The sequence below is a fragment of the Mya arenaria genome, chromosome 13 (assembly GCF_026914265.1).
Source record: "Mya arenaria isolate MELC-2E11 chromosome 13, ASM2691426v1".
Classification (NCBI taxonomy): Eukaryota; Metazoa; Mollusca; class Bivalvia; order Myida; family Myidae; genus Mya; species Mya arenaria.
The window spans coordinates 15,662,593-15,678,022 of record NC_069134.1 but is presented as its reverse complement, the minus strand read 5'-3'; the positions used below and the strand labels follow the sequence as shown (position 1 = coordinate 15,678,022).

The following is a 15,430-nucleotide window of genomic DNA, read 5'->3' as shown; positions in this document are numbered from 1 at the left end:
CAAATAAATACTGCATATACTGTAGACGGCCCGGTCATAACATAAAAGATTGTAAATCAAGAAAACGCGAAATAAATGCCATAGGTAAAGAATTTCAAGTTCAAAATAACCAAATTAGCGATAGGCCAAATAACGATTGGAAATCAAAGATTGAATGTTGGAATTGTGGGAAAATGGGTCATTTTCAAAGGGAATGTCGAAATGGCAGGAGACCATATTACGCCTCACGTAATCAAAAAAACTAGGAGTCTCTTATCATAAAGAAGTCGGTGATAGGAGAAAACATATGTCAACATTCACTATAGCAATTTGTGGGAATCCAAATTCATGTCTGATAAAAATAGGAAACATTTCTTTTAGAAGTTTAGTAGACACAGGTGCTGAAGTTAGTTTAATTAGTCGAAAGGCCCTTAGGTTATTGCAAAACAAACCTAAACTCTCAAATAAACGCGCTCATTTACAATCAGTTAACGGCAATTCGCTACAAGTTGATGGCTCAGTACAATTAAAATTTAAAATCGGCCGAGTTCACAAAGTGCACGAATTTTATGTTGTCCCAAACATAAATAGAAATATCATTTTAGGCAGGGATTTTTTATCAAAAAATGGGGTAAGACTCTATTTTGATTTAGAATGTATGCGCATAGATGACAGTTATGTACCTTTGGAAGAAGATTTACATATTGCATCAATTGTGAGACTTCAAAAATGTACTGTCTTGAAACCACAAACAAAGTACTTATTAAATGGTAAAGTAAAATCCAATCCCAATATAGATACAAAAAAATGTTATGAGATTAAAAACATAAACAATTCATTTTTAGATTCTGAACCAGGCCTTGTAATTGTTAATTCCGTGGTTAAATTTCAAAGCAAACGTACATTTCCAATTGCAATTATAAATAACACTCATAAAACAATTAAGTTAAGGAAAGGCAGTGCTATAGGCAAAATTGAAAAATTAGAGGCTCAAGAGATTGCTTCTGTTCAAAATACTTCGGTTAAAGGTAATCCAATGACTGATGATGAAATTTTGACAGACTTACGAGTACCCAAAGATCATGCTGAAACGATCTTACCAATTATAATGCAAAATCGAAAACGTTTCGCTAAAAACGACTCCGATCTTACTCAAACTGACACCGTTACCATGACAATCGAGACAGGAGATCACCCCCCAATTAAATTACGACCATACCGCACACCTTTGAATAATAGGAAAATTATTGACAATGCAATTGACGAAATGCTTGAGGCAAATGTAATTAGGAAGTCACATAGTCCTTGGAGTTTTCCCATTGTAATAGTAGATAAAAAAGATGGCACTAAACGATTTTGCGTAGATTTCAGACAATTAAACAAAATTACAAAACCCACATCTTATCCTTTACCTCTCATAGATGACATATTGGCTATTTTAGGTAAAAGTTCATGGTTTAGTTCGCTTGATCTTAAATCAGGGTATTTCCAAATGAAACTTGCAGAACAAGATAAAGAAAAGACTGCTTTTACGACCGGATTCCGAGGTCTTTATGAGTTTAATTCTTGTCCTTTCGGACTCTGTGGAACTCCTGGACGATTCCAAGAATTACTTAACCAAGTATTAGAAGGCTGTGAAAGTTTTGCCATTGCGTATTTAGACGATATCTTAATATTTTCAAAAACAAAGGAAGAACATTTGGTACATCTCCAAAAAGTATTCGAACAACTCGAAAAACATAAACTCAAATTAAAACTAAAAAAATGCCAATTCATGCAAGAAGAAACACAGTACTTAGGTTTTGTTATTGATAAATTAGGAATCAGACCCGACCCTAAGAAAGTAGAAGCAATTAGACAAATTCCAACTCCTAAATGTGTAAGAGATGTTAGGTCAGTCTTGGGAGCTGCCGGCTTTTACCGCCGATTTTGTCCAAAGTATTCCGAAATGGTTGAGCCATTGATTAACTTAACTAGAAAAACAGTCAAATTCTTTTGGTCACCAGACTGTGAACGAAGTTTTCAACTACTTAAAGACAATCTGACGAAAATTCCCTATTTATCTTATCCTGACATAAACAAGCCTTACATTTTATATACAGACGCTTCAGATAAGAATATCGGAGCATGCCTCACACAAAAATGTGAAGAAAATGAGATTGGGGATTATGCTAATGAAAAACCAATTTATCTGCTTTCACATAAATTGTCCGATACACAAACGCGGTGGAGTACCGTGGAAAAGGAAGCATTTGCCATACATTACGCATTACAAAAATTAGACCATTATTTACACAATGCTGAATTTGTTATTAGGACCGATCATAAACCCTTAAAATATCTTTTAGAATCTCCCATGCAAAACAAGAAAATTCAACTTTGGGCGTTAGGCATAGCTGGTTATAATTGTAAAATCGAATATATACCCGGAAAAACTAATATCATAGCCGATTTCTTGAGTCGCCCCCCATCGTCCGATACTATCCAAATTGACCCACCCACGGATTACGAACCGGATATCAGTGATAACACCTTTCAAATTTCCGAAAATTATATTCCAGAGAATATTAAGCAAGTCAACGCCATTAATTCCCATTATCTAAATAAAAAACAGGTTGTTGATAAAGAATATGAGGAACAAGATTCTTTCGTAGAACCAGTGAAACAATTTGAAAGTATGTCAATGGCTAATGAACAAGATCTTGATGCCAATATTTTACAATTAAAGATGAAACTGCGACATGGTCAGCCTAGCAAAACGGAGCAGAATAAATATATTGAAATAGACCGCATTCTGTATTACTTATCAAACGCCGATGAGGAGCCAAATTTGAGATTAGTAATTCCCAGCCATTTAACACCTTTAGTCATTACGCAATATCATGATAATAACGGGCACCCGGGTAGCCAAAGGTTATTTGCAACCATTAAACAAAAATACTTTTGGCCTGGACTGTTTAAAGAATTACACGCATATGTTGAAAAATGCGTTACCTGTCAAAGTCGGAATTTAACCAAAATAAAAGCTCCCATGCAAGACCGTCTCAACATGGCACCATACCCATTCTCAGTAGTGTCTGTGGATGTCCAGGGACCATTACCCATGACCAGTTCGAGGAATTGCTTTATTATTTGCTTCTTAGATATGTATTCCGGCTTTGTAGAGGCTTTTCCAGCACCTGACAAAAGTTCAGATACCTTAATACACTTACTGGTAGAAGAAATCTGTTGTAGATACTCAACTCCCCTTCGTTTAATCTCCGACAATGGTAGCGAAGTAACTAGCGGTGCTTTCCAGGCCGTTCTGAAAGAATTAAACATAGATCATGTAAAAACTTCCACCTACCACCCTCAGGCAAATGGTCAAAATGAAAGATCTCATGCAACTATCAATAACATTTTATCAAAACTAGTAGAGGGTAATGTCCGACAATGGGATGTACATCTTAACATGACCTTGGCCGCAATGCGATTTTCAACATCAGAGAGTTCTAAACATTCACCCTATTTCCTTCTTTTTAATCGAGACCCGGTTCTTCCAATCGATAATCTACTTAAGCCCAGAATGAAGTACCATGGCGAACAGTACTATCAAATTATGCTTAATGCGCAACATAAGGCATTTGTAGAAGTCCGCAGACAGCTTAAAAAATCTAAACGAAAACGAGCAGAGTATGCAAATAGGAATGCCAAAGACATACGCTTTAATTTAAATGACCCTGTCTATTATAAGAACTTTCAAAGACATAATAAATTGGATGCTAAATGGAAACCGTATTATCGGATAATCGAACAGAAATCACCACTAACCTACCTAATAAAAAACCAACTTGATAACTCTATTGTTAAAGTGCACGCTGAACAAATACGACATGCAAAAATTGACGAATGGCCAATTCCCAAAACAACTAATAAACGACCTATACGAAGAGCAAACTATGTTGTCCCACCAAGTGATTTATCAAGTTCTGATTCAAATGATTCTGAGCCCATTGATTCAGAACCCCATCAAGTTAATTTACCTCCTATAACAAAAAGAGTTAAGCAAGAACTTGGCACCGATTCTGATAGTGAAAATGAAATACCCCTCGCAGAACTCCAAAAGATTCTACGAAATAAATCTAAAGTCACAGAGATGCCAACAGAGGTGACAAATGATACTCTAAGCAGTTCTGATTCTGAATCTCTTATGAGCGGCATCAATCTAAATAACCCACCCGCAGATACAAATCATATTGATTCTGATAATCTGATAACCCCTGAGTCTAGCGACGATGAAGCAATGAATATTGAGGCTGTTTCAGCTCCCCCACTTAACGTCAAAAAACATAAGAAGAATTCGAGGCATAAAAAGAACGCGATAAAAACAATGTTAAAATGTTTGTCCGTTATGCTGTAATCACAATACCTTTCTTATGAATACGATGTGCTAAACATCAGACACCTACACCTTGCGACTACGAGTTGCTTTAAGAATGTTGACATATGTAGAAGACTTCACACTATATAAGTGCATTGTGTGAAAATACAGTAATCGTGTGAAAATACTGTAATTGTGCGAAAATACCGTAATTGTGTGAAAATACTGTAATTGTTTGTAAATACTGTAAATACCTACACAACGATTATTAATGATTGATTGTTATCAATTATATTAATCATCTATTTTCAAAAACAAGGATGAATTACCTTAATTACCTTGTACTCTGGTACGCGATTGGCATGGGTGAACTTAAAGATATTTCGATTACTAAATCACACTGGCTATTAGCACTTGTATTTGACACTAAGGTGTTTGCAAACTTTCTTGATCAAGTTGATCAGAGATTAATAAATTGTACGCGAATGATCACTTATAAAAAAAACTCAATTCTCCATCCTAACTGAATTTGAATTACAATCTTGTGTACAAAACATTAGTCCATTCTGCGAAGTTCGCTCGGCGCTTTATCAAATGAGTTTATCCCAGTTCTGTATTACAGCCTTATTTATGAAACAAGACAATAAAGTCAAAAGTCAATGCTCTACCATAACAAGACCAAATAAACGCCTACCAGCCCTGGAATATCTATATGATGGTATTTGGATGATCGCTTCCAAAACGGACTTAACATTTGTAATCATATGCCAAAACTCCATTCAAACTCATAGCAAAAAGACAGTAGAAGCTCCTTTAAGTTTGCTATCGTTGCAAATGAACTGCAAAGCGTATAATGAACATTTTACACTGGGGTCATGGTTTACAAATAGTTCAAGACTGCTATTAAATAATTATGAACATTATCAAGTACTTCCCAATTTCACATCACTTCAAATCTGGGAACCTCTCCATAAGATTCTTACTAACGTCTCAAAAATTGAAATGCCTGATGAATTGAAACAGATACACGAACTTCCCTTAAGAGCTTTAATGAATAAATTAATTTACTTACCCAATTCCGTCCTTGACGTATCCTCTGGGTGGCCACTATGGAAAATAATTACAATCATAGCAGCTGGTGTTCTGCTTGTCAGTGTGACCGTTCTCATTCTTTGTAAATATCCTTCTGCCTTTCTCAAATGTATTCCTAACCGATCGCGTCCCAAACCACACCCACAATACAGTCAGGTGGTCTACAAGGCCAGTGAGGAATCTACTCTCGCCCAATCAGAGGCGGGGCCTGAAAAACCGGGTATCTGCAACCAATCAACGTCGGCTGCGAACCCAATGTCCAAAGCCATCCAACGACTTTATCCTTGCTTGGATCGGATGGATTTAAACCCTGAGGCCCACAATTAAAATTATTGACAGCCACCGGGACTTCTGATATGTCACTAAAAAGATCGTCAGCCGACGATACCACAATAGTGATGGACATCATTAATGAACTTGTACATAAGAATCGTTTATCTATTTATGGACTTATTCACTGAAGTACATGAGAAAATTCACCGTGTAGCGACCCAACGCCAAGTCCATGTCTGCGTCTGCTGCTCCGATTCCACAGTTTCTCGCAGGCCGGTGAGAGCCCTCGCCAGGAAAACGGCCGTGTTCCAAAGCGTTTGGACACGTGCCACAGCGCATCTAGAGCTGCCGCCTCAAGGACCGGCCGCGTCACCCCTCCTCCCGGTGTTGCCACTTACATGGACGTGCTCCAGCTGCTCGAGTGACCGCCCACGGTCACCACCCACGAACATTACCCTAGACGTCAACAGTGTCGACTAGAGACAATTTCAGTGACTTTTCAAAAGTGTTGAACTATTATTATTTCGGTTTAGTGTATTGTGTTTGTCTCTATTGATTATTTTTCATATTTGGTTTCGGGTATAATTTATGTGCATGTATTTTTGTTTTCTTCATATTACATATTAACCAAAACAAAACCGTACCTTCATATTCACCAACTCCTTTTAAATTTTTGTTACCAATCATCTACTTTATCATTAATCAATTATAGTTGACAGAGTTTTTCTCAAGTTTAAATACCGCAGAGTATTTCTCTCCGATTAAAAGTCTACATTAACACCATTCCTGTTGACACCTCATCATTAGCAAGTGTCATCATTCTCGCGAGCAATTCACTTTGACACCAATTAACCCTGCGGGTTTAAGTAATGATAGGTTCTCCGATCTTTACCGAAATAATTATCACCTCTTTATGACACTTCCTAAAAATAAGATTAGGGCGGAAACGCGTTGCTTGCGCCGCTTGTTAGATTTAAATTGGCGCTTGTTAAATTGATAAAAAAATATTGGAAAAAATTATGGGGATAAAAGGATATAACGCAAGGGTTATTGGTGGCAAAACAAAACATTAAATTTTTTTCTCTGGTTTCAGATATCGAAACGAAATTAAATTAAAATATATTAAGTAAGATGAAATAATTCCCATGATGAAATATTTCTTTTAAGAAAAATCGGACGAATGTCACGTAACCGTCGTTACGTATCAACTTTAAAGTGTTACGTAACATAAAAGTTACGTATGAAACACTTTAAAGTAATTACCAAAAATCAATAATAGAATTCAAAATTTATTTGTATCAAAAAGTAAATACTCCATATTTGTATCAAAAAGCAAATACTCCATCATGGGATCAAATGTAGATACACTTAGATGCTGACAGTTCGTGATAGCCGCTGGCTATTAGACCAATTAGCGTGACAGTTCATGACTATAGAATACATCCCTTCGTCTGTAATAAGATATTAGATATGCATACCTGTCACAAACTGGACGAGATCAGCAGTATATATGAACGCATGTTACTCATTTTAGAGAGATTAGATTTTGGGCGTGGACTAGACATATGGCCCGTATGATACTTTATTATATACTGATTATTTTACTTAGAAAGAACGTGGAACAATAAAGACTTAGAACACTTGAACAGTTGTTGGTTGGTTACTGAACGAACTATCACGAAAGTTAAGTGAACAGTAGCGTTACGTGACACATATTTCCAATACATCTTTCTTAAACAATTCATAATAAGCAACTCTTTAAAAGTAACTGAAAATGACATAAACATATCTTTATTCAGAAAAAGAGCCCAAGAAGAATTGCCTTAGATATGATTTAGTTAACCAAACAAAGTGAAAAATAAAGAATCTGCTTAGACATGATGCGTTATGAGTACATTTCTAAGTTACTTTGGATTCATTTACACTGTAGTGGTCACTATATGGTGTATATACATTTCATTACCTCTGGTTCACCAGTGTCCAAGTTTGTCTGTATGAGGATCTTGCCGATGGTAATGTTCTGGTAGACCTCACACAGGGCCTGTTCCATCGTCTCACCTGCACGCAGTATAGACACACCAACTATCTGAATTCAAAATAGTATTAAAGATAGAAATTGTGACACACAGACATCTAAAAGAATATATTGCACCTTACATAAATCATTAAATGTGTCAAGTTAATCGGTCCGTATATCACTGTATTTTAATCAAACTCCAGTTTTTATGATGTCAGCAGTCCATATTATATTTTTAGCCGGTCCGGACGTTGCCAAAAATATAATGTGGGCGGCTGATGTCATGTAATATAGACCGCTGATGTCATAAAACTAGTTAGTGCTGCTTGCGATTTTCACAAAGGCAAAACATTTCTGCAAGGAAACATTATTAGCTTTGTACAATGAAACATTAAAAGTGCATTAAAACTATTGAATGGTGTTTGGTATAATATAACAAATATAACACAACACTTCTGGCCATAAGGACCGGCCAGTCGGTCCCCTAAATATGGACACACTTTTAAGGGCTGACTGGCCAGTCCTTATAGTGTCATATGACCCTCAGTGGTGTGTAATATTTCTTAAATAGAATCTTTAGAGTGTGGTCTCTAAAAAACATGGTATATGCTTTTATTGTAAATATGTTTGAGCACAGGCATTCATCTCTTTTTTTCTCAGTAAGGAATAGGGTCCTTTTGAAAACATACATTCTGCTCTTAATTACTTGAGGAAATAAAAGTATATATATATATATGTTTTGGAGTGTAGACACAATATCTTTCAGCCAAACCATGTTTTTGGTATTGGGCATAGATATGTTTCTTACTTTGCAATATTTCCAAAGTGTCATTTTTTATGGTAACATATCAAAACCCAGTCAACACATGAACTACAAACCACAGACTATAATAGTTTTTCACTGTAGAAAGATACCTATAAGCACTACAGTGAACAATTGCAACATGCTGTAAAAACTTGTGATGTAAAAATGACACAAGAACAGTAAATGAAAATCTTTTGACTTATACATTTACTAGAAGTCATTCAAGGCAAGGTTGTTTTTATGTGTGTGTGCTGCATTTTTTTGTCAATCACCAACTATAATAAACAAAATTACTAAAATTATATTATATTTTTAACAATCTGCAAGTTTCATTAAAAGTAAAATGGCACAGGTTTAATCACAACCAACTTTAATATTTAAGGACAAAATTTTCTTAAGCCTATAACTTAAAACTGCGTAATTGCGTTATCATCATAGAAAGTTTTTGCTGGGTAGTATGACATAAGGCAACACTTGAAACCTCAAACAAATCAAACCCACGTCCAATATATTCCCTGATAGCAGGGGACATCTAAATCAATGATTTTAAGATTTGTTAAATTTGGTCAAACACTGAAAAGATAAAAGCGTGCTGAATGCGCAATACGCTTGATAAGCAAGCATGTTCACTTATCACTTTAACCCAATTTTCATAGAGTTTCAAATATGGCAAGAAATCCCTTAATATACACAGACAAGTTTTATGATTAATATTCAATATCGAACATTGGAATACAAATATTAAGATGGTCAAATAAAGATAGTGCACTGATGTGAAGGAAATTTTGTATCAATATAACAGAGTTCATTTGGCATCCAAATTTATTTTTATTTTTCTCTAATAATTATAAAAATTGTGACAGTTTGAACAAATAAAAGATTTAAATAAGGTACATGCTGAATTTTGAAAATAACTGTTAAGCCAAAAATATACGGAAAAATATGTCTGAAAAAAATAACGGAAACAAGAAGTCCACTGTTACTCCGGTGGAGGAGATTGAGATGGAAAATGTTTGTGCCATGAGACCAGGCCATGAAAACATGCTGGACAACCTTCCATGTTGTGGGAAACTGCGGGAGAAGTTCTACTTTAAGGTGCTGGTCTTTATGATGGTGTTATTGCTCGATGCCGCTGACCTTGTAAGTGACTGGCTGTTGTTTCATGATGTTATCATGACAAAGGAGGGGCTAGTTTATGGACCGCCAGAGGATGCATTAAAATACTCCCTGCTGGTGTTCTCCATTATAGGAACAATAACATTTGCATTTGAAGTTGCAAATCTGTGGTGGGAAGTGTTCCGCAAAAACCCTTGGTTAGACATTGACTTGCTGTCTGCCATTATAGTCTGGATAGAGGATGTCCCTCAAATTGTGATCAACGTTTTTATAGTTGCATGTCGTGAAGAAGCGATCAGTTACTTCCAGCTTGTGAAGGCTTCTGTGATTATTGTTGGGGTTGTTGTACGAATCATTGTGAGTTTGGTCAGGTATTGCAGCAAGAATGCCCGCCATGACCTTCAATGTGCAAAGCAGAACAAGGACTCCTGCCGCCACGTTGTATACCGGTCATTCATCATGATTGGGTTGATAATCACTCTAGGAGGAGCTATTGTGATCTTCATGTTCACACAGTCAGAGAGAAACCCCGACGGGAGTCTTAACTTTAAGATACCACACAGTGTAATAGAAGGAGAGTATGATGATGAGAAATATTTCTCAAATGTCAGTGTTTATTTCAGCCATAAAATGTTAGATGGGACTGGTTCCAAACTGACCCTTAGTGATGCCAATATTCTACGTCTTGTGAAAATCGACCACATCAAAAATGAAGACTATGACCTCAGTATTAATGTGTCAATCAAAGTCCAATCCAGCCAAACAGAGTACAAAATAGATGGTGCTAATCCTGTTACAGAGTGTTTCACTTTAAATAAAAACAGCGACCAAATAACAATTCAAGATCCATGCCCAGCCACTCATGCCTCACCACATTCAGATAAATTCTACTTCACTTTTCACTACACCAAACCTTCAGTTCCAAGCCTTATTTTTGGTGACATTACATTCAACTTGAAGACCAGCAAAGGAAATGGAAATTGCCAATCCCCAGATTTCACAATCGACAACAGCGTAGTAGGGCATACAAAAAACATTGAAACAGCAGCCCTTCATTACTACAGGGCCACAGTGGATGTTTCAGACAACTACCATATTAAGCGAGATGGTAAGAACATTGGCAATTTCTACCATCCCAGAGACCTCACTGACATAACGTTAGTCTGGAAGACTGGGTTTGCCTACTGTTCCAGCAGCGGTAGTCTGGCACCACACAGGGACAATGACCTGCAGGTCAACTGCTAAAAACGTCAAAGAGCACTGACGAAGTAAAATATAAACTATATTAACCTTATATTACGGAATAAGAATATTTCTGTTATGTCTTACATTTGATTATTTATTATTTATTTTGTAAATTCTTAAAGTTTCAAAGTCACTGTTCATCTAATGACCTTGGTCAATCTGTGTACCAAATTTGAAGGCTCAACACCCAAGTCGTTCAATAGTTATAGATCAGAAGCAAAAGTGCTAATATTTTTTTCTATTAAAGGTTACCATGACCTTAACCTTTTACCTTTTCGGCCCACAAATCAAAAGGGTCATCTACTGTGATTACCAAGTTTGAATTCTCTAAACCAAGTTATTGATCAGAAACCTAAATATGACAGCTACAGCAACACCACTGCAAGACAGTGTGTCAGGTATGCTTCACAGGTGACACAATCATGCATTGTTACACAGTCATGTTCATTACATGCTATCAATGACTTGCAATATAGATATGTGGCCTTGAACATTCTAATATTGCTAACTTGTTATTAAAGAAAATGTTTTAATGTTATTTGTTTATGCACATATTTAAGGAATGACTTGTGGGATTGATGTCATTATCGGGGAATGAACGCAGTTGGGCTGGTTAAAGTGTGTCTGAAGATTTTTATCTGATTTGTTTATGCTCATATATGATAGTTATCATTAAGATATGAAGTCTTAAAGCTGCATTCTCACAGATATACAGTTTTTGCAATGTTTTTATTTTTTTCTTGGAAAGAGCAAATTTTGCATAAATATCTGCAAACCAAAGATTAAAAGATTGCTGACAAAAGATCAGATTGCAGATTTTCATATTTCCGTTCAAAAATTTATGTTTTATGGCTTAAACCGTTACTAAAGGTTTAAGAAAAATGCATAAAACATTATTTTTTTAACTTAAAAATAAGCATCAACGATCTAAGATTTTGTCAGCAGTCTTATATAACTGGTTTCCATGCAATTTCGCAAAAATTGGCTCGTTCAAAGACAAAATATAAATAGTTGTCAAAACGTTCAATCTGTGAGAGTGGAGCTTTAAATCGTTAATGAGTTAAGAATAGTACACCCCTTAGTACACTCTTGGATCAAGACCATTCAATAATTGCATATAATTTTTATGTAACGGGATATAGTTATGTTATTTAAATAGGATGTTTATTTACAGCTGGGAGGTATATTAATCAATGATGTATGATAGGTTACATGGGAGGGTGTTATGCCAAATCTTGTTACCTTCTTTATGTCTAATCTTGAGCCTTTGTATGGAATTCCTTGCACTGTGTCAATTGTTACTTTCTGAAATAAAGAGAAAAATATTATTTGTATTTAAACAATAATAGTATTTCTATTACATAATATGCTCTACTTTTACATTTACTACTATTACAACGTGAGGGGTGAAAGCAAAAAGATTATCTTCTTCTTTATTTAATGTAACTTAAAACCTTCTAACATTCACAATTATTATTATGGGTCTACATTTATTCTTCAATGGATCACCTGTTTTACTTAATGACTCCTTGAACTAGCAAACTTTTGACGAAACAAGGACAAAATATCTATTCTAGTACATGTAAAGAAGTTACTGTGAATACAATCATGTACATGCAGTGTTATTAATTGACCAATTAGAGGCCAAATGTTGGCGCAATGACAAAACATCATACTTATTTCCCAAGTGTGAAAGTAAAATTCCCATTTTTTTCTCTTTTCATTGATATTTCATTAAACAAAAATGGACCCTAAAAACCACTCTGGTGCGTTCTTAAGTAAACAAACTTTACCACATTTTTATCCTTTCTGTCTATCTTTTTAAAAGCATTATTGTTCATTTCTAGGCAAAACTGGATTAAATTTTAACCAGAATGAGGCATTTTCCCAATCAGATACCCCAGCCCCATAAATGGTGAGGAAAAAAACATGGACATACACCAAAACTGTAGCTGTCACAACCATGAGAGCCACCACACAGGTTACTGCTGGAGGATAAAGTCATCCTTGTATGTCAGGCGTGTGTCACAGGCGACACAAAATTGCATTGTTATACAGGCATATTCATTAAATGTTTTTAAAGTCTTACTATATAGATAATTAGATATCTGGCTTTGGGCCTTCAAATAATTAAATGCTTAAGATTATGAAACATTTTGATTAAAATTTGAAATATGATAAGGAATTCAAACAAACTTGACATATTTTACAGTAGAAACCTAATAATATAAGCAGAATTTCTAACATGTTTTATGCAATTCATAATGCTTTAATTATTCACTGCCCAATACAATGTGCCCTTTTGTCCCTCATCACCCTGTCCCTTTTCTGTAGCACCCTGTCCCTTTTCTGTAGCCCCCTGTCCCTTTTCTGTAGCACCCTGTCCCTTTTCTGTAGCCCCCTGTCCCTTTTCTGTAGCCCCCTGTCCCTTTTCTGTAGCCCCCTGTCCCTTTTCTGTAGCCCCCTGTCCCTTTTCTGTAGCCCCCTGTCCCTTTTCTGTAGCCCCCTGTCCCTTTTCTGTAGCACCCTGTCCCTTTTCTGTAGCCCCCTGTCCCTTTTCTGTAGCCCCCTGTCCCTTTTCTGTAGCACCCTGTCCCTTTTCTGTAGCACCCTGTCCTTTTTATAACCTGGCTAATACACTCAACCTTCATAAAGAGTTAATGGGTTTGGATTAGTACTCCTCTTAAGGCACCCTTGAAACAAGGCCATTTAATAAATACATTTAATTTTTCACATGGCATAATTATATAGGGTTTATTGACAGCTCAATTGACAGCTCAAAGGTATAATAATAACTGATGTATGATTATAATTAATTAGCTACATGCGAGGGTGTTATTATGCCAATTCTGCAATGGATCAGATTACTAATATCTTTTACTGAATGACTCCATGACCAAGCCATTTTAAACAAAACAAGAATACAACATCTGTTCTAAAGAGATGTCTGTGTATATAATCATATATATACATGCAGTGCTATTTTGTGACCAATGAACATATGAGTTGGTGTGTTCTTAAAGAAACAAACTTTTTCACATTCCTTATTTTTTCTGTCTATTTTTAAAGCTTTATTGTTAATTAATTTACAAAATTGGAATCAGTATTTTTTTCTCCAATTAGAAAGGCCCCATTTCCCATTCCAAAATGGTGAGTAAAACACATTAACATGTACACAAACAGTAGCTCTCACAACCATGAGATCCAGCAGACAGAATACATCAGTTAATATTTTCTTTAATTTTTTTTGCCTGTATTTTGCTAAGACAGCAAAGCCCCTTTTTTAAATTAGCCAAGCCAAAAGTCCAATGGTCATCTTATTAGCAGTCTCATTAGCCTTATGATGTAGCTTGTTCATAGCATCTACAAACATCAGTCTAATTAACCATTGTTATGAGGTAACAGGTTAATGGCATATTCAAACATCAGTCTCATTTACCATTGTTTACATTAAGAGGTAACAGGTTCATTGCATATTCAAACATCAGTCACATTAACCATCAGTCTCATTTACCATTGTTTACATTATGAGGTAACAGGTAAATGGCATATTCAAAAATCAGTCTCATTTACCATTGTTTACATTATGAGGTAACAGGTTAATGGCATATTCAAAAATCAGTCTCATTTACCATTGTTTACATTAAGAGGTAACAGGTTCATTGCATATTAAAACAGCAGTCTCATTGACCATTGTTTACCTTAAGAGGTAGTAGGTATTTGGCATATTAAAACCCTATTCTTAATAAACCATTATTACCTTATAATGTAGCAGGTCCATACAAATTTCAAACAGCAGTCTCATAAAGCATTGTTTACCTTATGAGGTAGCAGGTTCATGGCATATTTAAACAGCATTCTCATTAAACCATTGTTTACCTTATGAGGTAGCAGGTTCATGGCATATTCAAACAGCATTCTCATTAAACCATTGTTTACCTTATGAGGTAGCAGGTTCATGGCATATTCAAACAGCATTCTCATTAAACCATTGTTTACCTTATGAGGTAGCAGGTTCATGGCATATTCAAACAGCATTCTCATTAAACCATTGTTTACCTTATGAGGTAGCAGGTTCATGGCATATTCAAACAGCATTCTCATTAAACCATTGTTTACCTTATGAGGTAGCAGGTTCATGGCATATTCAAACAGCATTCTCATTAAACCATTGTTTACCTTATGAGGTAGCAGGTTCATGGCATATTCAAACAGCAGTCTCATTAAACCATTGTTTACCTTATGAGGTAGCAGGTTCATGGCATATTCAAACAGCAGTCTCATTAAACCATTGTTTACCTTATGAGGTAGCAGGTTCATGGCATATTCAAACAGCAGTCTCATTAAACCATTGTTTACCTTATGAGGTAGCAGGTTCATGGCATATTCAAACAGCAGTCTCATTAAACCATTGTTTACCTTATGAGGTAGCAGGTTCATGGCATATTCAAACAGCAGTCTCATTAAACCATTGTTTACCTTATGAGGTAGCAGGTTCATGGCATATTCAAACAGCAGTCTCATTAAACCATTGTTTACCTTA

The 15,430-nt window shown here is 35.7% G+C and overlaps 2 protein-coding genes across 7 annotated transcripts in view; one reads left to right on the top strand and one right to left on the bottom strand.

Annotated features, from left to right (window-relative positions):
* LOC128212872 (uridine-cytidine kinase-like 1) overlaps window positions 1–15,430 on the bottom strand; it is a 39,706-nt gene that overhangs the window by 10,171 nt on the left and 14,105 nt on the right. For 2 of the 6 annotated variants that reach the window (XM_052918254.1, XM_052918253.1), the window contains exons 9-10: window positions 12,130–12,192; window positions 7,668–7,790 (exon numbers count right to left, since the gene is read on the bottom strand). In XM_052918254.1, coding sequence (XP_052774214.1) covers window positions 7,668–7,790; window positions 12,130–12,192 — 186 coding nt within the window. Of the gene's footprint in view, window positions 1–1,491; window positions 6,161–7,667; window positions 7,791–12,129; window positions 12,193–15,430 lie in introns of those variants that run through there. The other 4 variants (XR_008257631.1, XR_008257630.1, XR_008257629.1 and 1 more) reach the window with 4 other exon arrangements.
* Window positions 9,207–12,936, top strand: LOC128212873 (uncharacterized). The gene is made up of 2 exons (XM_052918256.1): window positions 9,207–10,910; window positions 12,735–12,936. Exon 1 carries the CDS (start codon window positions 9,469–9,471, stop codon window positions 10,885–10,887), a length of 1,419 nt encoding a protein of 472 aa, XP_052774216.1. The 5' UTR covers window positions 9,207–9,468; the 3' UTR covers window positions 10,888–10,910; window positions 12,735–12,936.